This window comes from Dendrobates tinctorius, unplaced genomic scaffold (genome assembly GCF_039654945.1).
Source record: "Dendrobates tinctorius isolate UK_male_01 unplaced genomic scaffold, ASM3965494v1 ptg000173l, whole genome shotgun sequence".
Classification (NCBI taxonomy): Eukaryota; Metazoa; Chordata; class Amphibia; order Anura; family Dendrobatidae; genus Dendrobates; species Dendrobates tinctorius.
Window position 1 is genome coordinate 5459443 of NW_027361840.1, and position 26642 is coordinate 5486084.

The 26642-nt window shown below is 48.2% G+C and overlaps 1 protein-coding gene across 1 annotated transcript in view; it reads right to left on the minus strand.

Annotated features, from left to right (window-relative positions):
- Window positions 1–26642, minus strand: part of LOC141053961 (uncharacterized) — a 106412-nt gene that overhangs the window by 26702 nt on the left and 53068 nt on the right. The window contains exon 2 of the mRNA XM_073551117.1: window positions 22730–22838. Within this exon, the coding sequence (XP_073407218.1) occupies window positions 22730–22790 (61 nt within the window). The 5' untranslated portion in view covers window positions 22791–22838. The remainder of the gene's footprint in view (window positions 1–22729; window positions 22839–26642) is intronic.

Sequence of the window (26642 nt, forward strand, 5' to 3'; positions counted from 1 at the left end):
CAGCCCATGGTTCCACAATTTTGGTCACATAAAAGATTGTTCCCTCCTACGCATCACAAAGCTAAGAGGTTGAACTCCACCATCTCCAATTTGTTGGTCACGGAAATGCTGCCTTTCCACCTGGTAGAAGCAGACGATTTCTGAAAGCTGACGGCCGTTGCAGTCCCCCAGTACCAATTACCCTCTCGCCATTACTTTTCTAAGAAAGCTGTGCCTGCGCTACACCTGCATGTCGCAGACATCATCAATTCCTTGACTAAATCTCTGTCTGCCAGGAAGCATTTCACCACAGACACTTGGACGAGTAAGCATGGCCAAGGGCGTTACATCTCACTGACTGGACACTGGGTGACTCTGGTGGCTGTAGGGGGCAGGAGCTGCTCCACAAGTTTTGGAATCCACAAGGCTTGCAGGACAAACCTCTGTATTTAACACTTCCTCCACTGCTTCTGCCTCCCCTCCTCTATCTCGTCCAACTGCGCCCTCAACCTCTACCTTAACGAGACATGAGTTCCAACAGTGCAGAGAAAACCCCCACCACCTTGATAATGCACAGCCAGGGCTCATCTCAATCAGGCAGTATTAAAATTGAAATGCCTTGGAGATCGCAGTCATACAGCTGAAGAGTTGTGGACAGCTCTCCAGGCCGAGTTTGATCAATGGCTGTCTCTGCTGAACCTGCATCCAGGGAAGGCCGTGTCCGATAACGGTGCGAACCTGGTGGTGGCCCGATGGTGAGACAAGCTCACACACGTGCCTTCCATGGCTCACGTCTTCAACCTGGTGGTACAGCGTTTTCTCAGCCACTATCTTGGCCTGTGTGAGCTGCTCCAAAAAGCATGCAAGATGTGTGCTCATTTCTGCCGTTTGCACCCTTCTGCTCACCGACTTGCATCGATACAGAGGTCTTTGTCCATGCTAGTTAACAGGTTGATATGCAATGTGCCGACACAGTGGAATTCCATTCTGCACATGTTGCAGCAATGAGCCCTGACGCAGTATGTCATGTCGTATAGCCAGGGCCAACGCAGTACGGATGTGGCACATATCTTTACAGAGTGGGCATAGATTAAGGACCTCTGCACCCTTCTGCACAGTTTTGAAATGGCTACTAAGATGGTTAGCGCTGACGCCGTCGTCATCAACATCACTATTACGGTCATCTATATGCTGGAGCAGACTTTGAAAATCCTGCGGAAGATGGTGGTCCCAGGAGAAGAGGAAGCAGAGGAGGATGCCGAAGGGATAACAATGTCTTTAAGTTCAAGACTGTCGTCACACAGGTGGGTGCCAAAGGAGGGTGGATTACTGCGATCGAGGGTGGCTGGGGATAGCAGACAAACATATTGAAGGTGCAAGATCCGAGGAACAAATGGAGGAGGAAGAGGTGATAAGTAAGCAACTGTCAGATGAAGAGGATATTCCTCCCCTCTTTGCTGTTCGTGGTTGGCGGGAGGGGATGGTGGAAACGAGCCTCATTGTTACCCAGCCACCAACACATTATGGGCTTTGACCTCATGTTAGAGCCAAACATATGAGTGCCTTCTTGCTGCACTATCTGCAACATGATCCCCATATAGTTATGAATAACTACAGTGTTGCCACGTTATTAGATCCATTTTATAAAACCAAATTTTGCCAGATGATTCCCGCCCTAGAAAGGGACCCGTGAATGCTGGAGTATCGAAACAAGTTTTTACATAACCTTAAGAGAGCTTTTTCCCAAGACAGCAGTGAAGCCCACAGTTCGTATCGCAGATGTAGACTTCCAACCTCCGGCACGTTAATTTGTCAACGCCAAAACAGTAGCAGCAGCAGTGGCGGATGTGGAAGAAGCAATTTCTGTGGGTCCTTTGACACTTTTTTTAGGCAAGCTCGTGCGCCAGCACAACAGAGTCCAAGTCTTACATGTGGTGAACAAATGGAGATGATGGTGCAGGAGTATCTCAAACTAAATATCAATACCATCAGGGAGGGTTTGGACCCTTCACATTTTGGTCTTACAAAATGGATGAGCATGTCTTCGGAACGTGTTGGTGGTGTCCTGACGGATAAGCGGAGCCGGCTGTCCCCTGAAAGTGTAGACCACTTAACTTTCATCAAGATGAACACACTATGGATTTCCAAGGACTTTTGCACCCCAATCACAGACTGTAGAGACTAGGTGATATTGCATTTTTTAGTGTGATGCATTAATGTCACGTAACTGCACTCTGTGATATCTTTAGTGTGGCTTCTATGCCTGCTGCTGCTGATGTTAACACAAATTTGTGGAAATGTGAACACTCATGGTTGGTCTACATCTGCTGGGTTAGAGTACCAAACCAAAAAGGATGTGGTGGAAATAACAATGTAAAATAAATAACCTATGCACATATAAAAAAATATACCCATATAAACTATGTAAAATATAGGTAAAATCATGTTATAAAAAATCCATGCGTCCAACCGACAAGAGTGAACAGCCACTCAAAATTAGACCCAAAACTTGAATAAGGTTTAAGAAGGAATTATGTTGTGAATTCGCTTTCTGGCCTCCCTCTGGTTATTACTGAAGGTAGTGGAGCTGGTCAGATTGACAGAGGGGTTGGGTTCGAGTTCTCTTTCTGGGCTCCCTCTTGTGGTTACTGGAGGTAATGGAGCTGATCTGATTGACAGAGGTCTGCCACCTGATAATGAGGATGACGATTGGAGATCTGGGGTTTCAGATTGGGATTTAAGACAGCCGACTCCCTCTTTCCCTGCTTGTGATTTTCCTCCTGTGCCTCCTGAGGTCTGATGTCTCCAGCTCTGTCCCTGCATGGTTCAGCCAAGTGATTCATTTGCTTTTCTGTTTGCATTTGATCTGGTTTTGTCTATCTCTGCTTTGTGCAGGTCAGCCAGCTCCAGCTGGGGCTGTGCTGAATCACCACCCATATGTACTGCTTGTGCCAGTTTGTTTTGTCCCGTTAGATTGGTATATTCTGAAAGCAGAGCAAAAGGAGACCAGAGTGCTGATATAGTGGGGGCGAAGTCGTGCGACTTCAGTGTTTTTGTGCATCAGATGGGTTGGACTTTTTGCAGGGTTTTTTTGCGTGATTGCAGACAATGTCTTTTCTTTCCTATCCTGTCTAGTTAGTGTGGGCCCCATCATTTGCTCAGTCTATTTTTCTACCTGTGTTTGTGTTTTCATCTTGTCTCACCGACAATATATGTTTGGGGGCTATCCATTCCTTTGGGGTCTGCTCTGGGGCAGTTTAGATTTCCCCTTTCTTGCTTTAGGCTTAGTTAGCTCTCCGGCTGTGCTGAGACGTCTAGGATCATCGTAGGTACGCTCCACGGCTACTGCTAGTTGTGTGGATAGGATTAGGGGTCTGCAATCCGCTTAGTTACCAACCTCTCTGGTTTTCTGTGGCTTAGCCTGGGCCTGCTCTCCTCCTCGGTGACCCATTCATAACAGAATTAATAGAAAAAATGAAAACTAAAATATCCACTAATATATAAAAAGTGGAAGAGACAATAATGTTGGAAGAATAAACAATGTAAATAAACATCTGCTGGGTTACCTGTCAATCCCAATTATACTATTCTATTCTCGTGACATTTATGCCACTTCTGTGGTTAAGGCCCTCACTTGATTAAATGTGAACTCCTGGTATGGTGTCCATCTGCTGGACTGGGTGTATTGGAAGAACTGTCGGTCCCTATTATACTATTTCTACTGTGGTGAAATTGATGCCACTTTTGTGCTGTTTGCTAGTAATTTTTGGAAATGTGAACATTTTTCTAGTTGGGAGTCCATCTGCTGCTCTGCTGGATTGGGTGTAGAGGAAGACCTCTCGGTCCCTATTATACTATATTTCTACTGTGGAGAAACTGATGCCGCTATGGTGGTGTCTGCCAATAATTTTTGGAAATATGAACACTCCTGGTTAGGTCTCCTAACTCTCTCGTATTGCCTCTAGCAGTAGGCCTCCAAGACCATCAGGCCTCCACTTCCTTGGACTCCACTACCCGTGTTACTATCCTTAAATGTTTGTGACAATGGTGGTCTACGAAACTGATATTTGTGGCACCTAAGTGTGGCTCAGCATGAAAGCAGTTAGAGTTGTTGCATGTGGTATCAGGGCTCCCAGAAAAGGAGGCCTACACTGATCCCTCACCCACCTCGTCTTACTGTGACGCTCAGTTAAAAGCTGTAAATGCTGTCCCAGACCCCGATGATACCTCATGCCTGGCTGATTGCTGTACTGCTATGCTGTAATTTGTACTGTGGGTAAATTGAGGCTACTTTCCTGGTGTCTGCTCCTAATTTGATGTGTTTTGGCAGAAAATGGGACCGTTATAAGGTGTTGTGCATGCGTTTGTGTTTGCCTCCCATTGACCTGCATGGCATTCGGCTATAGTCAGCGAATATTCAACAAATTAATCAGCGAATATTACAAATTCAGCGAATGTAATCCAAACCGAACACTTAAATATTCGCTCATCTCTAGTTACATCCTGAAAAGGAAGTCGGAGGACTTTGAAACACACACATAATAAAAAAAGCGTAAAATTTATTGAGTCTCCTGGATCATTACTGTGAATTTTCACCAACAGCTCAGAGGAACCACTATATATTTTCCTATATGTTCCTTAGCATTTCTGATGACTTATCCTTAGTAAAAGTCATCAATATCAAATCAATGGGGGGGTAACACTCAGCATCTCCTGTTACCAGCTGTGGCAGCAGCCAGATGTAAACAGTACACAGCGTGTAACAGCACAGCTCTGGAACCTTCTATCCATAATTCTAAAAGGTTTGTTTTGTGCCATGTCTCATCATGCATCACTAAATGATCACCATTCCCACAGTGAGGCATGGTGGAGGAATCATGAGATGAAATAAGTTTGTAAAAAATAATAAGTAGACTATATATAAGGGGGGATGCTTATGAGCAGGGGAAATAATAAAGGAAAAAGAAAAAAGGAAGAAAGAAAAAATCATAAAAAAAGGGTTTTTTTTGGTTATGAGTGGATGGAAATTGATGCTTGTCAATGTAAATATAGCAGATCCGTTTTATAATTTAACCCTTTGGGAAATCTGGTTTCACGTTTTAGGATCCAGTGTGATTCACATTTGAAAAGCGCTTTTCTTCAATTTCTTCCTCGTGATGGACAATTGACCCTTTCTATGCCTGTGAACATCAGGGGGGATACGTCTCCCTGGTGTGTGTCTGGGAAATGCCTGGATAGCACTTACAATGAGCTTTTCATTCTGGCAGGCATGGCACCGTATAGGGAACGTGAATCTGTCTGCAGAGCCCCATAGATAATTATGCTAGAAACTTCGTGCAGTGCCTCCTCATCCCCACTACTCCCTAGGTTAGGGTTCCCCAACTCCAGTCCTCAAGGCCCACCAACAGATCATGTTTTCAGGATTTCCTTAGTATTGCCAAGGTGATAATTGCATCACCTGTACAATACAAGGGAAATCCTGAAAACATGACCTGTTGGTGGGCCTTGAGGACTGGAGTTGGGGAACCATGCCCTAGGTGATGCCATTAATGAGGACGCCCACTGACCAATGGGAAGAAAGGGGAAGGGGCGTTCGGCCACACCCTCAGGGGTTAAACTCTGGTGCTAGGGTCGGAGACTTCCTCTTCCTCCCGGCTGACCACAGCAACAAGCCAGCAACAGTACTTACTGTTAGCGTGGGTGGTCTGGAGCCGGAAACTCCGGGAGTGGACCCTCTGGACCGTGGCACCGAGGGGCCCCGGGCGAGCTGCCAAGTGGAACTGACCCCTATACAGGGACCGTTAGGAGCAGGCTCAGGGGTTCGAGAACCACGGTAGCCGGTACCGAGAGGGGCGGCTCAGGATGGACCGGAGTAGGACTGTGAGACTGAAGTATAGAATGACAGAACAAGGCTGGAACCAGGAGGCCGGAATGGAGTGAGACAGTAGACTGGAACGAGAAGGAATGGCAGGAGTAGGAACACAGGAGAAAGGAAGGAAGGAGGACGGAAGGAGTGAAGCTGGATGGAACTGGAACACCGGAGGCAAGACTAGAGTAGGGCGGCAGGACTGGAGCAGGATGGAGCAGGAACACTGGAGGCAGGACTGGAATAGGATGGAACAGGAACACTGGAAGCAGGACTGGAGTAGGATGGCAGGACTGGAGCAGGAACATGGAGGCAGGACTGGAGTAGGATGGAACAGGAACACTGGAAGCAGGACTGGAGTAGGATGGCAGGACTGGAGCAGGAACACTGGAGGCTGCTGCGGAGAGCAGACGAGAATGGAACTGCAGGAGCAGAGAGCACACGATGGAGCGAGGCCAGGGTGCTAGGAAACACAACGATCAGGTGCCTCCCTCAGGGGGAAGCGGCCTGATATGGCCCCGTCTGGTCAGCCATTGGTCCAAAGGTGCTTTCGGGTCAGGGCACAGCCGGAGCATAAGCAGGTGGGAGGCGCGGCCACGGCCTATGGCGCATGTGCATAGCATGTAGGGATGGCATCGGCCGCGAGCCCGTCACAGGTGACCGCTGCAGCCGTCGGATGCGAAGAGGCTGCGGCGTGGGAGTGGAGGCCGACTGCAGCGTGGGAGCGGAGACTGGCAGCGACGTGGGAACGGAGGCCGGGTGAGTATGACGGAGCGGTGTAACAGTACCCCCCCGGAGGTTAGCAAGAAACCTCTTGAGGATACGGGGAGCATTGATGTTCTCCCGAGGCTCCCAGGATCTCTCCTCAGGACCAAAGCCCTTCCAATCAACAAGAAAGAAAGTCCAACCTCTAACCCTCTTCATAGCGAGAATGTTCTGCACTTCAAAAACATCATCGGCACCCACTGGCTGAGGACCAGGATCAGGCAAGGAATGAAAGCGATTCAGCACCACAGGCTTCAGGAGAGACATGGAAGGTGTTCGGGACCCAGAGCGAAGCAGGCAACCTCAATTTGTAGGCGACTTCGTTAATACGTCCCAGAATTTCAATCGGACCGATGTAGCGTGGTCCCAATTTGTAGGAGGGCAGTTTCAATCGGATGAATTTGGAGGAGAGCCAGACCTTGTCCCCAACACGATACGGTGGAGGATCTAATCTCTTTTTGTCGGCATAGTTCTTCATCTGATCAGCGGATCTCTTGAGTGACGTGTTGGTCTCAGCCGAAATCATGGAAAATTCAGAGGACAAGGCGTTGGCCGCGGGTACCTCAGAGGCCGGGGTTATTGGAAGAGGAACACCAGGATGTCTGCCAAAAACAATGAAAAACGGAGACTTGGCCGAGGATTCACCAGCATGGTTGTTATAAGCGTACTCTGCCCAGGGGAGTAAGTCGACCCAATCGTTCTGGTGGGCGTTGGAGAAGTGACGTAAGTACCCCATAAGCGTCTGGTTGGTATGCTCTACCTGTCCGTTGGACTGCGGATGGTAGGCCGAGGAGAAGTCAAGGGAAACATTCATGAGCTTACACAGCAATCCCCAGAACTTGGAGGTAAACTGAACCCCTCGGTCAGACACAATGCGTTGAGGTAGTCCGTGAAGTCTGAAGATTTGGTGAATGAAGACTTTGGCCAGTTCCGGCACTGAGGGAAGACCGGGCAGAGGGACGAAGTGGGCCATCTTGGAAAAACGATCCACCACCACCAAAATGACTGTGCAGCCTGAAGAGCGGGGTAGGTCGGTGATGAAATCCATGGCAATGTTTTCCCAAGGAACCGTAGGGACGGGCAACGGAAGCAACAAGCCGGACGGAGGTCTCCGTGGCACTTTGCTTTTAGCACAGGATGGACAAGAAGCCACAAAGTCGAGTACATCTTGGCGAAGCGTGGGCCACCAGTAGTGACGCGTGATAAGGTCAAGGGTCTTCCTAGTTCCGGCGTGGCCGGCCAGTTTGGAGGAGTGCCCCTATAGAAGGACCTTTCGCTTGAGATTCTCAGGCACAAGCGTCTTGCCAGGAGGGGGAGTAAGCCAGTTCACTGGAGCCACGGTGATGATCCTAGTGGGATCAATGATATGCGAAGGTTCCTCCGTGGATTCATGTGGCTGGAAGACCCTGGACAGGGCGTCTGCTTTGGTATTCTTGTTGCCAGGACGGAAACGGAGCTCGAAGTCAAATCGGGCGAATAATAAGGACCATCTGGCCAGGCGAGGGTTAAGTCTCTGGGCAGACTGGAGGTAGGCCAGATTCTTGTGGTCCGAGAAGATGACAAAGGGATGGACAGTTCCTTCCAGGAGGTGACGCCATTCCTCCAAGGTCAACTTGATGGCCAAAAGTTCCCGGTCGCCGATTGAGTAGTTACACTCGGATGGAGAAAAGGCCTTCGAGAAGAAGCCACAAGGGTGCAGGCAACCGGAGGTGGTTCTCTGGGACAGTACTGCCCCGGCACCCGTCGAGGAAGCGTCCACCTAGAGTACAAAAGGTCGATTGCTCTCAGGGCGAAGCAGGACCGGAGCCGTGGAGAAGGCCCGTTTTAGGGTCAGAAAGGCCTCTTCTGCCTCAGGAGACCAATCTTTGGGAGTAGACCCTTTATGGGTGAGCGCAGAAATGGGTCTTGTGATCGCGGAGAAGTGGGAAACAAATTGTCGGTAATAATTGGCGAATCCGAGGAATCATTGTATTGCCTTTACTCCGACGGGTCGAGGTCATTTGAGGATGGCAGACAACTTCTCGGGATCCATCCTTAGACCAGTGTCGGAGATAATGTATCCCAGAAACGGCAGAGTGGTCTGTTCGAAGAGACATTTCTCGATCCTTGCATACAGGCGGTTCTCCCGAAGACGCTGAAGCACCAGGCTGACACTCTTTCTGTGGGACGAGAGGTCCGGCGAGAAGACGAGGATGTCATCTAAGTACACGACCACACAGGAGTACAAGAGATCCCGGAAGATCTCATTGACGAACTCTTGAAACACCGCAGGAGCATTGCAGAGACCAAAGGGCATGACCAGGTACACGTAATGGCCGTCTCGAGTGTTGAAAGCGGTCTTCCACTCGTCACCTGCACAGATACGGACCGGATTATAGGCTCCTCTGAGGTCCAGCTTGGAGAAGACCCGAGCCCCTCTGAGACAGTCAAAAAGCTCCGGAATGAGTGGAAGAGGGTACCTGTTCTTGATGGTAATTTCATTCAAGCCCCTATAGTCAATGCACGGCCGTAGAGTTCCGTCCTTCTTTTTGACGAAGAAAAACCCGGCTCCCGCGGGCGAAGAGGACTTCCGTATAAAGCCTTTGGCGAAGTTCTCTCGGACATACTCAGACATGGCGGTAGTCTCTGCAGGAGACAGAGGGTAAATTCTGCCCCTTGGAAGGGTTGAACCGGGAACAAGTTCAATTGGGCAGTCAAACGGCCGGTGTGGAGGAAGGACCTCCGCCTCCTTCTTATCAAACACATCGGCGAAGGAGCTGTAGGCTGGAGGAAGACCCAGAAGGTCTGGAGGTGACCGATAAGCGACCGCCAGACGGACAGGAGTCAGACAGCGAGCTTGGCATGAGTGACCCCAGCGGAGTATCTCCCCAGAGAACCAGTCGAGAACAGGCTGATGAGTCCTTAACCATGGGAGACCGAGTAGAATGGCGTGAGAGAGCTTATGCAAAATGTAAAACTATCTTCTCTCGATGTAAGGCTCCGACTTGCAACTCCACCTCTTCAGTGACCAAGGTGACGGTCACCTGTAGCGGTTTGCCATCCACAGTGGCGATCTGAATAGGGTTAGATAGAGTGACTACAGGAATTTGGTATTTGTCCACCTCTTCAGGCCGAATGAAGTTACCTGCCGAGCCCGAATCCACGTAGGCCACCTCGGAACCAAGCCTCCCTCCTGAAACCAAAAGCACAGAAATCGTAAGGGGTTGAGAGGGATCATCATCACCTAGGGAGGCCTCTCTTACCTGACCTAGGTGGAGTCGTTTCCCTGTCTCTTAGGACAGGTGTGGACATAGTGTGACGAATCACCGCAATAAAGGCACAGACCTTGTGCCCGCCTCTCTCTCTGACGCAACTCGGCCAACCTGAGATGGTCTATCTGCATGGACTCAACCGAAGAGAGAGAAGAGGACCCAGCCGAATGGGAGATGTCAGATCGGGTGAAAGGGGAAACTGACCTGGTGGACCTCCTGTCTCTAGCTGACTCCCGGGCGCGCTCCAGGAAGCGTAGGTCAATGCGGGCAGCAAGCGAGATAAGGTCCTCTAAGGTGGATGGGGTATCTCGACCTGCGAGTTCATCCTTTATTCTGCCTGAAAGACCGCGCCAGAATGCCCCCACCAAAGCCGCGTTATTCCAGCTGAGCTCAGAGGAGATAGTGCGAAAGCAAATAGCGTACTGTCCGACCGTGAGAGTGTCCTGGTGTAAGTTAAAGAGTGACTCAGTGAGAGGCTAACTTGACCCGGCTCATCGAAGACCCTACGAAACGTATCCAGGAAAACCGGGAGACTCGAGACTACCGGGTCGTCACGTTGCCAGAGCGGGTTCAACCAAGATAGAGCCTCTCCCTCCAGATGGGACATGATGAAGGCCACTTTGGCCCGATCTGAGGGATATTGCTGCGGCAGCCATTCAAAGTGGAGGCTACACTGATTTAAGAACCCCCTACAGAGCTTGGGATCCCCGGTGAAGCGAGGCGGCTTGGCGAGGCATCGGGAGAGCTGTAGACGCGGGAGGAGGAGTCGGGACTGCAGTGGCAGCCTGGAGGGCCGACAAGCGACTGTCAAAGGAGGCCATGTAAGACAAAATGTGGGCTTGAGTATCTTGTTGCTGACCCAGCTTCTGTTGGAGACTGGCCAGCTGAGTGGCATTTCAAGGATCGGCCACCTGTAAGGTCGACAAACGGGTGTCCATAGACTTCATGACCGACATAATGCAACCCTAATTTTCCCGTAGGAATAGCAACTCTTTCTGGGTAGCAGCCGTAGTACCGGCGGAGTCCATGGCCTGATCGTACTGTTAGCGTGGGTGGTCTGGAGCCGGAAACTCTGGGAGTGGACCCTCTAGACCGTGGCACCGAGGGGCCCTGGGCGAGCTGCCAGGTGGAACCGACCCCTATACAGGGACCGTTAGGAGCAGGCTCAGGAGTTCCAGAACCACGGTAGCCGGTACCGAGAGGGGCAGCTCAGGATGGACCGGAGTAGGACTGTGAGCCTGAAGTATAGAATGACAGAACAGGGCTGGAACCAGGAGGCCGGAATGGAGTGAGACAGTAGACTGGAACGAGAAAGAATGGCAGGAGTAGTAACACAGGAGAAAGGAAAGAAGGAGGACGGAAGGAGTGAAGCTGGATGGAACTGGAACACCGGAGGCAGGACTGGAATAGGGCGGCAAGACTGGAGCAGGATGGAGCAGGAACACTGGAGGCAGGACTGGAGTAGGATGGAACAGGAACACTGGAAGCAGGACTGGAGGACGGCAGGACTAGAGCAGGATGTAGCAGGAACACTGAAGGCAGGACTGGAGTAGGATGGAATAGGAACACTGGAAGCAGGACTGGAGTAGGACGGCAGGGACTGGAGCAGGATGGAGCAGGAACACTGGAGGCTGCTGCAGAGAGCAGACGAGAAAGGAACTGCAGGAGCAGAGAGCACACGATGGAGCGAGGCCAGAGTGCTAGGAAACACAACGATCAGGCGCCTCCCTCAGAGGGAAGTGGCCTGCGGCCTATGGCACATGCGCATAGCATGCAGGGATGGCATCGGCCGCTAGCCCATCACAGGTGACCGCCGCGGCCGTCGGATGGGAAGAGGCTGCGGCGTGGGAGCGGAGGCCGACTGCGGCGTGGGAGCAGAGACCGGCAGCGGCGTGGGAACGGAGGTCGGGTGAGTATGACGGACCGGTGTAGTACACCTAATGTTACTGCACCCATCACTAATACACTATTAACACCCCCAATGCCTGCCCATAACGCTGCTGCGGAGCGTGCTGTCCGGTCCAACCCGACCGTTCAGCGCGCTCTGCAGGAAATATAGTACATCTCCAACACATGTAACACTTTAACTCTATCCACACACTACACACTGTCAACCCCATTTCAATAATAATAAAAAGAAATAAATAAAAAAATACATTAACCCTTGACCTCCCATATACTGCCATTAATCTTAAAGATAGCAACGTAGGCCACCTCCCATGCCCCACAGCACACCTCTACTTTTCACAGCCCTGTATACACTTAGTGAACCCCTCATGGCTGACGTGAATGCCCCCAACACATCCCATAATAGCAGCGGTTCCTGGCGTAGACGCCGCAGGACCTCCCGCTCCTCCTCCCGTCACCATTCCCACTATCCCTCTAAGAGTCTTTCAATCCCGTTACCACCGCAGACACGGATCACATAGAAGCCGCCACAGATCTCGTTCCGCTAGATGGCGTTCCCTTGTCATATCCGATCGGTCCGACAATCTAAGTGTCATGATAGGCGATCGTGAATCGTCACCGAGGGCTACCAGCCAGTCCAACCACCAGATTAAACCCGGAGTTCCCCCATCGGGAGTCACTCGGGCTCGGGGACACGACAGAGATCAGACGTCACGTACCCCATCTCTGGCTATTAGCCTGGAAGATCTATCCTAACCTCCCAAGGCTTCTGGTCACGGCAGACACCAAACCTCAACCAACCATACAGCGGGAGCCGGAGTTCCTCCATAACCTGGAGTCACCCGGCCGGAGTGAAATAGTGGTGAGTGTTCTCATCCCAGCGATCTAAATGTTGTCAATCACTCAGGAAATAACGATGGTGGTTCCGCCTGGCGGTGGTACAATGTACAGTTCCGCAGGCGCCTGGCCCTACAGCCCAATCTAGGCTGGAGAGTAAAAGCAACAGATGTTTGGTTACAACTGATGATGGCTCAAAAGCAGCCCCCTTTTTCATACGCGACCACTAACTACTCCGGATTTCAACGGTTGCACGTGACCAGAGGCCTGCTTACTATTTAAAGTTACATCTAAATTAGCGAGCCTACGCAAAGACGTACATCTCTGTGGAGTTAACAGGCATTTACAGTATTTGGCTGTATTATGGGCCAGAGGCATGAACGTGGCTCCAAATTATTAATATATCAGGATACCATATAGAAGTCATATAAATAGCCCCCCTTTTCCATACGCGACCACTAACGACTCCGGAATTCAGTGGCCACACGTGGACCAGGGACCTGCTAACTTTTTAAGGAAGGATACTGCCGTTTCAACTTGCCTTGTTAATATTGAGACGAATGCTCTGCATCAAGGTGTACCTGCCAAGCAAGTGTAGCGCTTGACAATCAAAAATCGGTACACCAAGTTATATATGCGTCCCAAAAGTGGACTCAGTGGATGGTGGATTAAGAGTCCCTGGGGTGGAGCCAGCGGACAGCGGAGTATGGGATGGCGTTACACTAGTTTCGGGTATCACTCCTATGACACACATTGGTGAATGTTGCAAAATTGATAATGAATCAATGCCGAAAAAGGCATCTACTATGAAAACAAAATCAATAATAATTCAACACAAATCAAGAATGTTTCAATGCCGAACGAGGCATCTATTACAGAAGCAAAAGCAATAATGAATTAATGCCGAATGAGCCATTTATTTATTACCCTCTGCTCAGCCTGTGGAGGCGGACACCCTGCATCAAAGGGTACCTGCAAAGCAAACGTAACGATTACGAGGTCCGTAATTCCGCCTTTTGCCGGTGCACCCCGAAAGCTTTCATTTGTTAGGCTGTAACGTGGACCAGCTGTTTTATTTCGACATGTGCTTGCCAATGGGCTGCTCCATTTCATGCCACTATTTCGAACTTTTCAATGCCTTCCTAGACTGGGTAGTGCAACACGAAACAGGTAGCAATTCAACAATTGACTACCTCGACGATTTTTTGTTCGTCGGGCCCAGAAAAAAAAAATAGGCATAATCCCGGTGGGTGTAACCGCCATAGGCACCTGGCTTTTATCCCAATAACGAAGCTGCCCAGCAGCCATATCACGGTTTTAAATACGGCTTTTTATCCCCTTCAAATTTAGTCAAATAATCTAAAATCCGTGCGCGCTAAATAATCTAAAATCGGCACGAGAATTCCCCAAGATTTTACCTAGGCAAATTGGCGTTCCCATTTACATTATTGCCATTCAAGAATTTCACAGTCTCGCCTTTAGGTATTGTTCCCGAAAGGAACCCAGAAAATATCGGCTAATACATCACCTTTCCTACCCAAAATGCAATTCGGTTAACGACATAATACCCCCAGAAGACACTTCCGTAACCTACGCTTCATTTGACAGAGCGGCCGAACTCGTGCGTGAAGTGGAGCCCGGTGCCCTGCTTGCAAAATCCGACATATAGTCTGCTTTCTGTCTATTGCCCGTGGAACATCAGAAATACCACTATCACAAAAAAAAAACGGTCCGTGCAACCTGCTTCCTTTCCTCAGCATCGAAATAGATAACAACTAAATGGTTTTTCTTGTTTACCGGCAGATAAATTACAAAAAACACTGCAAGTGCCAGTGGGCACAGCTTTTTCACGCGTTTATCATCAACAACAAAGGGCATTGCCCAGTCGTGCCAAAAAAAAAACCACAGACTCTACCCCTCCATGAGGCCGTATTTGCTATTCTGTAGAACATTCTTAGAATTCTACAATGGGCACACATGCGTCTTGCCGAAGGAAACGCCAAGCAAAATTTTGTGTCTAGCAGTTGTTGGAGATTTATCAAATGGCTTTGTCGTAATCTACAAGGACCAATGGTGCGGTTCCCAATTAAAATATGATAACATCAGATTCATTAACCTAACACCCGGGAATCACAAAAAAGCTTAAACAGCATGTCCTCTTCTTCCCCGCCCGTTCTCTCACTGTTGCGCCGCCTAGTGCTATTATACCTTAGACACAACATCTAGTGCCACGCCAGAGTTACGTCTATTGTGGATAAGATTGTTAACTCTCTGTTATCGTTCGATTAGCAGGTCTTCAAAGTCTTCCTCCTCAATGCACAGCCATCGGGCCTACAGTGTCCTCCCTACCTTTGGGACATGGTGGCCAATAACTGTTGCCCCTAATCCGCTCCTCAGTGACACTGGCTACCCTACAGGCTTATGGTAAGTGGTAAGGCATGGGAAGAATGGTGCTCGTTAATTAAATGAAGACCAGTCGATACGCGCGATCGGGCGAGATGCGGCGTTAGTAGAACTCCTGAATCGGCTCAAGCATAAAGGTGCGGCGGGTACATAAGCGCAATGAAATTTAGCGGGTATAGCCTTTTTCTTCCAGCTTTTGGGGTGGGACGACGTAACTAAATATTTTTTCATCAAGCAAGCTGTTAAAGGCTGGAAATGGCTACAACCTAGTCAGGAATGTCGTCGCCCCGTTTCTTCAAGTCTGTTGCATCACATTATCGCAATCTCTATAACAGTGTGCAAGTCACAATACGAGTTAAACCCAATCGGATATCATACTTGATATATTTTTATCTAATCCCTAATATCTACAGCATTTACAATCGCATTCTTCGCGGCACCTCGCATTAGCAAACTGGTGTTGCAGTCAAAATCAGCATTGACAGGCGGGTTAATCAACAAAGATCTCCTCATATGCAGCGACGCTTTGAGCATTAGGGTGCAGATAGAGGGACGTGGGTCTTGGTCAAGGCGTTAGACAACCCTATATGCCCAGTGAAAATACCTGAACTCTATAGAGTTATAAGACACGCAAGTAGATTCTCTCTCACACACTGACGGGTCCCAGCCGACATTAACCCAAAGGAATACGGGACGCATTCTTTCAGAATAGGGGCAGCCACCGAAGCAGCTAGGTCCGGTATATTGGAAGTCGAAGCACAGCGATTGGGCCATTAGAAATCCGCATGTTTTTGCAAAATATATACACTGTGTTCCAAATTATTATGCAAAAAGAGTTTAGGAGTGATAAAGTTAGAATTTTTTTGTTTGTCATTTAAACTCATTGATGGTGATGTGTGTCAGGGCTCTTTATATCACTGAAAGCAATTGCAGATACCTGTGCAAATTAGTTTGGCAGGTGTGTCCAAATAAAGGCAAGACTACTTAAGAAGGCTGTTCCACATTATTAAGCAGCCTACATTTTTTGCCAAAATGGGAAAGAAAAAGAATGTGTCGGCTGCTGAGAAGCAACAAATTGTGGAGTATTTAGGTCATGGCATGACTACAATCAACATTGCCAAGACACTTCATCGTGATCATCGCACAATCAAGAAGTATGCAGCCGATTCCCAGCACACACGTGTGCGTGCTGTTAAAGAAAAATTGAGGACTCTTTCCAACAGGCAATTGCGTCAGGTTAAAAGAGCCGCTGCAAAAATGCCTTGTCATAGCAGCAGACAAGTTTTTGAAGCTGCTGGTGCATCCAATGTCCTCCGAACAACAAGATGCAGTGTCCTTCAGAGGTTTGCAGCTGTGCGTAAGCCATCCTGTCGACCACCTCTATCCACTGCACACAAGCAGAAACGGCTCCAGTGGCCAAACGAGACATGAAGACTGACTTCCAAACTGTTTTGTTCACCGATGAGTGCCGTGCAACGCTCGATGGTCCAGATGGAGGGAGTGGAGGATGGCTGGTTGATGGACACCCCATGAAAACATGACTAAGGCGCCAACAAGGAGGAGGTGGAGTAATGTTTTGGGCTGGAATCATGGGGAGAGAGATTGTCGGCCCCTTTAGGATCCCTGAAGGGATAAAGATGAACTCCATAATCTATGTGGAGTTTCTAAAACAGCACTTCCCGCCATGGTTCAAGAGGAAGAACCGTGCTTTCCGCAGCAAGATCATTTTCATGCATGATAATGCACCGTCTCATGCTGCAAATAACACATCTGCATCTCTGGCTGCTATGGGCATAAAAGAGGACAAACTTATGGTGTGGCCACCATCTTCCCCTGACCTCAACCCCATTGAGAACCTCTGGAGCATCATCAAAAGGAGTGTCTATGATGGCGGGAGGCAGTTCACATCTAAGCCACAGCTCTGGGAGGGGATTCTGTCCACAGGCAAAACAATTGAAGCACAAACCATCCAAAAACTGACAAATTCAATGGACGAGAGAGTTCAGAAGCTTCTTTCGAACAAGGGGTCCTATGTGCAAATGTAACATCACCTAGAATAAAGTTTTGACTTGAAAACTGTTTGATTTCATTTTGTAATAAGCTGATAATGCTTATCATTTCATAATTGACCATTTTTTGTTCAAAATAAAAATAAAAAGGTTGAAAACTCTGCGGTGCATAATAATTTGGAACATGCCTTTTGAGTGTTTATTATTTTTCAAAATATACTGTTTTCAAAGGCAGTTTGTTCAAAAACATTGCAATTATACTAGAATATTAGATGACTGGAAAATAACAGTGACTGCAATTCATATAGGTAATTTAGAGAAAATATGAGGAAATATTTTTTGCATAATAATTTGGAACACAGTGTAAGACCAGACATGCTCTAACACATCTTGTCTCTTACAGGCGGTTGTAAGCCCACAAGTTAGGTTGTAAGACATTCTTTTGTTTATTAGGCATGCAAAAGAGCCAAACTGCACTCAAGCATTAAATAAATAAATAAATAAATAAATAAATAAGTTGTGGGTCCCCGGAACTAAGTCAATTCGCAGAGTCATCACTGAGGCATCAGAGGGCTGCGGTAGCAGCAAATCTTCCCAGGGATGGTTAAAATTCCTAAGACGGCCAAAGGGCCGGTGGTTCTGGTGTTGCACGCCGGCGGTAATGACTTAAAGAAAAAAAAAAAATGGCCGAGCTGTACACAGTGATGTCAACGGACATAGAGCGTTTTGCCTGCTTATTGCCGGATATGGTGGTGGCGTGGTCAGAGATAATACCACGAGCGGTCTAGTAAGGAGCTAAAGATTCTAAAGCCAGTGACAAATTAAGGAAAAAGATCAACACAAAGATGGCAAAATTCGTCAAAGTGAACTATGGCATCAAGGTTCGCCACCACGAGCTTCGGAAAGACAATTCAAATTTACTAAGACCGGACGGCGTTCATCTCACAGATATCGGGCTCGATATATTTTTCACTAATTTACAGGATAGTGTTGAACAGGCCATAATGATGTTGTGTGGGGGACGGAGTCCTGTGTAGGTCATACACATGGTCCTCCGTGGCGGTAGTGTAGAGGGGGCAAAGGTTCGTAACTGCTCATCGGCTTCTTGCCACCAGCAGTGATGGGGATTTCAGCATTGAGTCTGTTGCGAATTTGTACTTGCCTCTCTCTGCTTACAAAATTTAATAAATTGTGACCGACCTGTTCAACCCATCCAGGCCTGTTGGCATTTTTGTTATTACGGGATTGGTGGGAGGCGGGAAGGCACGGATTACGTCACACGGGTCTCTGCAGTCTTATAGAGGTGGATGCTACGACATAAACACGTTCTGATAATGTGACCTCTCGCTTTCTTGTGGAGCAGCCCGCGTATTGTTAAGCACATAATTTGCATTCCGCTAAGTAAACCTCTTGTGTGATGTTACAGTTGATGAAGGAATCAATACTATATTGCATCCTCTTGTTGTAAGATGAAAAAGACGGAGTTTTGACCATAAGTTTGCATCTTGCACATTTGTGCCACGTCTAAAGCTACCTATGAAAGATAACCAGGTTATGTGAGCGGGAGAGGGACAACCGCATAAACCTGGAGATAACGTCTCTCCTAATGAGCGGAATATCTGGCTCCAGATGGCAGTATGTTAGCCAATTTTTCATCTTCATATAATATTGGTAATTTTTTTTTAAACTAGATGTAATAGCCTGGTAGTCAGTGCTTATGCTGCCACAAATGTGATAGCTTCACATCTTATTTTTTGTACAGGTATAGGAGGGAATTATGAACAATGCCAAATATCAGTTAACTTTACATCCAAACCTTCAGGCCTGTGCTAAAAGGCTGAAGATGAGGAAGAATTTCACCTTTCAGCACAACAAAGACAAAAGTGACTTCCAAATCACCATAAGAACGGCTTCACCAGAGGAAGATGGAAGTTCTGGATTGGCTTAGCTACTCTCTTAGTAGGATTTTTTCCTGGTATTTTAATAGAAGTGTGAAGACTTTATATCCACTGTATGGCTTAAGGATTCCACCTCAACAGGTGAGCCCAATACACAGTCATTACACATTAAGACCTTACACCATTTATTCCACACGGAACAATACGTTCACATTACTGGCCCTACAACTTCATTGACATCAGGTGATGAAAGATCTTTTGTCCAAAATAGACAACATTTCAGACAATTGGAGACAACAAAGAAAGCGATTTCCAGACTCACCTGGAGAACAGAATGGTTAGGTGATTAAATGCACCCTGCCCAACAGATGTCTACATTTCCAGTGGAGTGTGATATGTACAGAGGTGTGAACTGTGACCTATATATTGACTGTATTGTCTTCTATACAGTTTAATGAGCTTTGTGTTAAATTGCGGTCATTAAAATTTTTAAAAAACTGCTTGGCCTGCTAGAGTTCACATTTTTAGTTCCAAAAATTGACTACTGTCTCCATACAGTTTATATCTGCTTTGTGTGAAGTTACGGAGGTTTGAAATTTTTAAAAAACACTTGGCCTGGAACAGGTGACCTAATTTTATTTTATTAAAATGTAGTTTCAATTAATCAAGAAAACTTAGTTTCCAGAGACCTAGCAATTGCAAAATGCGTAAGGTGTGTGGTGAGGGACGGGAAGTGCTGATGATGGTGCACGTAGAAGGCGAGGACGTGGGTAAGGAGCATAAGCAACACGCGCATCCACGACACATAGCTTCCTGTACCACTCTGCAGGGAGGCAAGAGTAGAGACACCACTTATGTAGCCACACCAGTGTGAACAAGTGGTCGGTTGAATAGCAGATGCTTCCAGCACCACCCAGTCTTCCACACAGTCCAGTCTCACCACCCAAGAGTCTGGATCACTTAATTTTCACCCTGATCCTCCTTCCTTCCACCATGTTGAGTCCCAGCAGACCTGTGATCCCACACTAGGACACTCCGAGGAGCACTTTGCATCATCATTTCTTGATTGTGGCTTCTTACTCTGCATGCTCGAAGAGGGATAGGAGGACATGCTGTTTAGTGATGCACAAAACGTAGAGCAGCCAAGGCCAAAAGACCATGACGGTGGGGAATGGTACATTTTGTAAAAGGAGGTAAATGATGATAAGACACAGTTGCCAATAAGTCGGGTTGTTGTTAAGTTACCAATTCAGGAAGACCAGGGCAGCTCGTGGTGGTGGAAGACGAGGTGGTGGAAGACAAAGTTACTGACCCAACCGAAGAAGCTGGCATGCAGAGCAAGGCCAGCAGAACTGAAGGGGACAGATTGGCAGCACCGAAACAGGCAGGAATAGGCAGTAGGGTGAACAGGGAGAGAAGGCGGGAAATTATTCCGCCGACACTCGTGAATTTTCCTTCAAAGAGTTAGATGATCCCCACGCTGGTACTTTTTTAAAGAGAGTTCTAAGACAAAAAAATGGTAATTTACAACCTGTGTAATGCCAAGATCAGCAAGGGCCTGAATACTAAGAGCCTAACCACCACCAGCAGGCACATGTCATCTAAGCACCTGACTCGGTGGGACGAACGATTGGGTCTACAATTGCTGCCAATGGGTGACACCACTGCCTCTTCCCCTGAGCTAGGTGATGGACAATCCCCTGTCCATGACACTATTGCAGATGCCTCCCACCCTGCACATGTTATTGCACATTCTGAGGCACCGTTATTATGTGCTACCAAATCGTTGTTCAAGCACAGCTGTCATGGTCACTGTGTGTCTGGGCGCAGGTGTTACCGCAAGGCGAACCCATAACACACGTGACCCTGGATACAGCGCCTCCAGTGGGGCGAATTTAAATAATAATACGTGCAGATGGATACACCGCCTCCACCTGGCGAATTTAGGTATTACACATTAATAAACATTCTGGAAACCCCGCCTCCAGTATGGCGAATTTAAATAAGGGGGACCTGGGAAACATTAACAATGGTGGGCCCTGCAATAGGGAAAGGGAATTGGAGACCTCCTGAGCTCCCCTGAGCCAGTGTCCCTGCACTCCTAACGTTCCCTATGCCGGTTTCGCACCGGGCGCCGCACGCGTACCTCAACGCCCTAGCTCGCCCTGACCCTAAACCCTCACTAGGGAATTGGTCGGTGCGGAAACTAATCCCACCACTGCACTAATAACACACATGAGGAAAGAGACAATACAGGGGAAACACCACTTAGCTTTGCTCTGTTGCGTGCGCTCCTAGCAACAGAGCCCTCCACCTGAGTGCATCTTCTCCTCCACCCGGATCCATCACCATAACAGGATCCTTCACCTTAGTGCAACCTTGGAGCAGAGTCCAACACCAGTTGCAGCTGCTTAGAACCAGTCCCAAGGATGAGTTCAGCTGCTGACACGAAGTCGAGCATGCTTGAGTCCAGCTCAGCGGCCAAGTCCCACATGGTGAGTGCCACTCTCCATAGTCGCCACTCCACCAGCCCATGCAGACACTTCCCGCTGACACCATCACTGCGACTCCACCACGCCATGCCAGCCCTTCGTCCAGACACCATAGCTGACACTCTTCCCCCCTGGCTAAGCTGCGCAGGACTCCTCACCAGCTCCATCCGTCCTCCAGGCTCTCCAAAAAACAGAGTGAACACAAACTCACAATATCACAGGCCGTGATTGCACACCTCTAGCACACCTTTATAGGGTGTAACACCTGATACATGATTAAGTGCACAAAACCTAAAGTGCAATATCAAAACCACCACCGGGGACAGTCAAGACACCTTGGAACTTTCCAAAGTAAAAAAAGTTCACCCAGTGATTTAAAACTGTCAGATCACTTCAGATCATGACAACAGCATTCAGCTGTCCCTATCCCAGGGCTTGAAACGAAAAAGAAAATTCTCAGCCACCCACCTATGGACCAAATGCTAAAAGTGCACATTTCCAGGCTACTTGTCATGGAAATGTTGCCTTTTCAGCTTGTATATACACAGGATTTCTGCAGACTCATGGCGGCAGCTGTCCCTTGATACTTGGTCCTCAGCAGCCACTATGTCTCCCGGTGTGGCATCCCCACCTTTTACCAGCACGTGTCCAGGAACATCACCCATGCCCTTACCAATGCACTTACTGGGATTGTCCACTTAACGACTGATACGTGGACACGTGTTATGTCCCCTAGTCCTTGTGTGGCTGTCCTGAACCCAAACTCCTGGTTCATGTGTGGCCAGTGCCAGAACCTACTCCCTGGTCCTTGTGTGGCCAGGGCCTGAACCTATTCCTTAGATCCGTGAGTCTGGACAGCTATACCAGTCTCCGAATTCAGTCCTGTCAGTGACTCCTTGTCAGTGTCGTTCTTGCTCAGTATCCAGAAGCAGCATAGTCAGAGCAGAGCAAGAGACCGTGTCAGTGTCTGCGTGTGTGATCCTTGGGGTGAGCAGCAGCAGTACCGGAGACTGTGCTGGAGTGGTACCCGGCCGCTATCAGCAGCTCAAGCATGACTCCACCATCAGGAGCTCCAGTGAAAACGAGGAACCCGATTAGCTACGCCTCTCTTAGGTAAGCCCAACCCTGCTCCTATTTCACCTCCTCATTCCCGCTGCATTTTACACCCATATTATAGATGCACAGTGTTGTTATCACATATAGTGCTATCACATTATCACCAGATATCACCTATATTTAAAACCTCCATCCCAAAACTGTCTGGTCCGGAGAATGAGGAGAACGTGACTCTTTTCTGCTTTATTTAATGGTGGCTCCTCACCGGGGCTGTTACCTGTGGGACCGTACTCTGTGCACCGTTCATCACGCTTTTCTTTCTCCATTATGGCTGTAGTATTATTATTTTCAAATTTTACACCCGGATATCAGATCTGTGAAAGAAATAATGGAAAAATCACAAACAGAAGGAAAAGTAACACAAGAAAAAGACCAAAGGAAAAGTCACATGGAAAGTTCTAGATGACCAGAGAAGATCGGTAAAGAGGAGCCGTCAGCTCTCCGGACACGACGGCTTTAGTAAATCCTCATATTCTCCATTATATGATTCTGGAGCATCTCTCTTTATATCTCAGCGTTGTACCGTTCCTCTGTTATTCCTACTGATAATGTATGAATATATGGACAGCTGGGTGTTACCAGGTGAGGGGGTGTCTGCACAGTCCAATCAGTTCACAGAGTCAGTGTATGGACATGCCCCTTTAATAAATATAATGTAAATGCCCAGTTGTCAATTTATTCATAGCTAAGGACCCCCGTGCCAAAATCATCTAGAAAGTTTTTACTCAGAATCAATACTTTTCTTGCTTTACGCGTTTTACATGCAAAGAAACCAGGATCTGGTGACTGCGTCTGTGTCTCCGTCCGTGTAATGTGACTCCACGCCGGGAGGTCAGACGTGGATATTACCAGAAGAGGCTCGTGTGGTCACAGGATCCTTCAGATCTAGATATGTTGACAGAATAGTCCAAGGCCTATTAAACACTTCATGGACCAGGGATTTTGTTTGCTTTTGTTTTTTCATCACAGGTGAGGGATATGGTTGTTTTTCATTTTTGTTTTTTACGCGACACCAGGGATTCAATGGAATTGGCATTAGGTGAGTATTACTTGTAGTGCTGCGGTAGCACAAGGTGCAGTGATGAGGCAGTGACTTAAAAAGTTCCAACACAAAGTCTCTTTAATGCAGTTACTTCACAGCATTAATGTCCAATTCACACAAGTGCGTAGCATTAATTTCCAATTCACAGCACTGAATAGTACCCAGTATCCTCCAGATCGGAGCCGGGAACCATGCCCTCAAGTTTGCAGGCGATAAACACGCTAGTCCTCCTTCGGGCACAAGACAGTCTACCTCCAGTTCACCGCCGGGCACAGGACAGTCCACCTCCGAGACCAGTTGCCGTAGCCGACTGCACCGCTGTGGGTGCCAGGCCTTTGAGCTGCATGGCTCCGGGTGTCTGTGTTGCCTCACATGGATGGAGCACTGCAGAGCCAACTGCTCTGCCCTCTAGCACACACCAGACTGACACTGGACCTGACACACCCAAACCCTTTACTGCAGGGATTTTAAATGGGATCTGTGGCCTTCAGTCACATGGAAAACCCGGGCCTGGAATGAAACGGACTGCACAACTACCATCCTGCAGTCTGTTTCAAAATACAAAAACCCAGAGCAGGTTTTCCCAACTCTGCCCTGGATGCTAGCATGCCCAAGACTAACACTTATTTTTAGTCTCCTCTGCAATCACAGCTGTCTGCAATGCACCCAACATGGCCTCCATACGCCTCCGTGCGCATCCTGGGGAGAACACACAGTGACCTCTACCTGTGACAGCAGTCACTGCCTCACATACTGTTCATTTGTTTTCGTTTTTTTACAGGGAATGTAAGGCTGTATGCCCACGTTGCGTTTTTTAAGCATTTCTGCAGCGATTTTAGACAAGCGTTTCTGCTGCGGAAACGCTTAAGAAAAGCATCCAATGTAATTATAATGGTAAACGCACATGTTGTGCTAATGGTGCGTTTTTTTCCGCTGCGGAAACTCTAAGCGGAAAAAAACGCAGTGTGTTCATTAATTTTGCGGAAACGCACGCGTTTCCGCATACATTCAATTGTATTGCAAAAATGCACAGGAAAACGCATGCTAAAACGCTTACAAAAATGCTTACAAAAGCGCTTCATAAAACGCATGCGTTTTCCCGGGAAGAGGGTGTGCGTTTCCGCTAAGGAATATTCTGCATCAAAAACACAATGTGGGCACATAGCCTAAATGTTATTTAAAAAAAAGTAAAACAGCCAGTGCGAGTTTTACAATGCGATTCTCGGACGAAAAATACGGCAGTGTGTCTCTGCCCTTAGTCATGTACGGACGAGCTGCTCTCCCTGATTAATGCTCTAAATGCTCAGTGAAAAACAGAGAAGCAGGAAGAGAAGCTCGTTGTCACAGGACCATAAGTATGAAAATAGGCATTAGACCTACCGGTAATTATGTTTCCAGGAGTCCATCCTGACAGCACCAGGGAGGACGTCCTTCGCCTCCTTGCAGGGACAGGAAGAACACACAAGAGGTTGAAAACAGTCTCCACCCACATTCCCTCAGTGTTTTTCCAAGTACCACACCGTGGATGATGCAACTGAACACTTTATTTATAGAATCATATTACAACATATGACATAATTAATTCGGGAAGGGAACTATCCGTGCTGTCAGGATGGACTCCTGGAAACATAATTACCGGTAGGTCTAATGCCTATTTTCCAGGACGTCCCTCCTGACAGCACCAGGAAGAATACCAAAGTATCCCCTTAGGGTGGGATGACTGCCTGGAGAACCATTCTCCCGAAAGCAGTCTGCTGGTTAGACAACACATCCAATTTGTAATACTTACAGAATGTGTCCAACCTGGACCAGGTTGTGGCCTTACAGATTTGGTTTACCGAGGCCCCTGTCCTTTCTGCCCAAGAAACTGATAGCGCTCGTGTTGAGTGAGCTTTTAACCTTTCTGTGGGGGGACCCCCTGAGAGACATATATCAAACTGATTAGTGACGTTATCCATCTCGCAATGGAGGATTTTGAGGCCTTTTTCCCTCTATTTTTTCCCCCAAAAAAGGATAAAGTTTATGGTCCTTCCTCCAACCCTCCATGACCTTGATGTAGTCAATAACTGCCTGGCGTACGTCTAATTCGAGTAGGGCTCTTTCTTTGTTGTTTGAGGGGTTCCCACAAAACAAGGGCAAGACTATCTCCTGGTTTAGGTTTTGAACAGACGAAATTTTTGGACAAAAAGGTGGGATCTAGTCTCATAATTATTCGATCCTCCCAGATTTGGAGATATGGATCTCAGATGGATAGGGCTTGTATCTCGATTATACGTTTAGCCGTGGTGATAGCCACTAGGAATGCTACCTTCATGGTTCGATGTGAAATGAGCATCTACTGGTTTTGGATAAAGGGATTTGAGCAAAGGGACCGAAGGACAAGACTAAGATCCCATGGGGGGGACTGACCTCCTTATTGTGGGACGTAACCGCTGAGTAGCCCCGATAAATCTTATTACCCAGGGGTGGGAAGCCAAGGGGTAATCGAGAAAAGAGCTTAATGCCAAGATCTGGACCTTCAGCGTGCTAGGCCTAAGTCCTTTATTAACCCCTTCCCGACCAATGACGCCACATAAGCGTCATAAAAACATGTGCCAGTCTGACCAGTGACGCCTATGTGGCGTCATGAGTTTAAAGCTCCCCTGCGGGTCAGGTGACCGAGGTCACTGAAAGGTCATCTGACCCGCAGTACAGGGGGCTTTGCTCTTCACCACAGGGGGCGTGGCTTTGCCTCCACGTGGCTACGATCGCTCTGATTGGCTGTTAAAAGTGAAACAGCCAATCAGAGCGATAGTAATATTTTATCAATGAAAATTGATGAAATATTACAACCCAGCCATGGTCGATGCTGCAGTAGCATCGGACATGGCTGCAGACCGTGATCCGACCCCCCCCTCCACCGACTCACGGGGCCGATCGGCCCCCGATACCGACTGACGGCGGCAATGTGCCGCCGCCGTCATCATCGGCTCCCCTCGCCCTTCTCTAGGCTCCCCCCACCTTCCGACCCCCCCTTCACCCCCCCGGTACCTCCGATGTTCCTCTCCAGCTCCCGGTGTCCCGCGGTCCTGCTTCA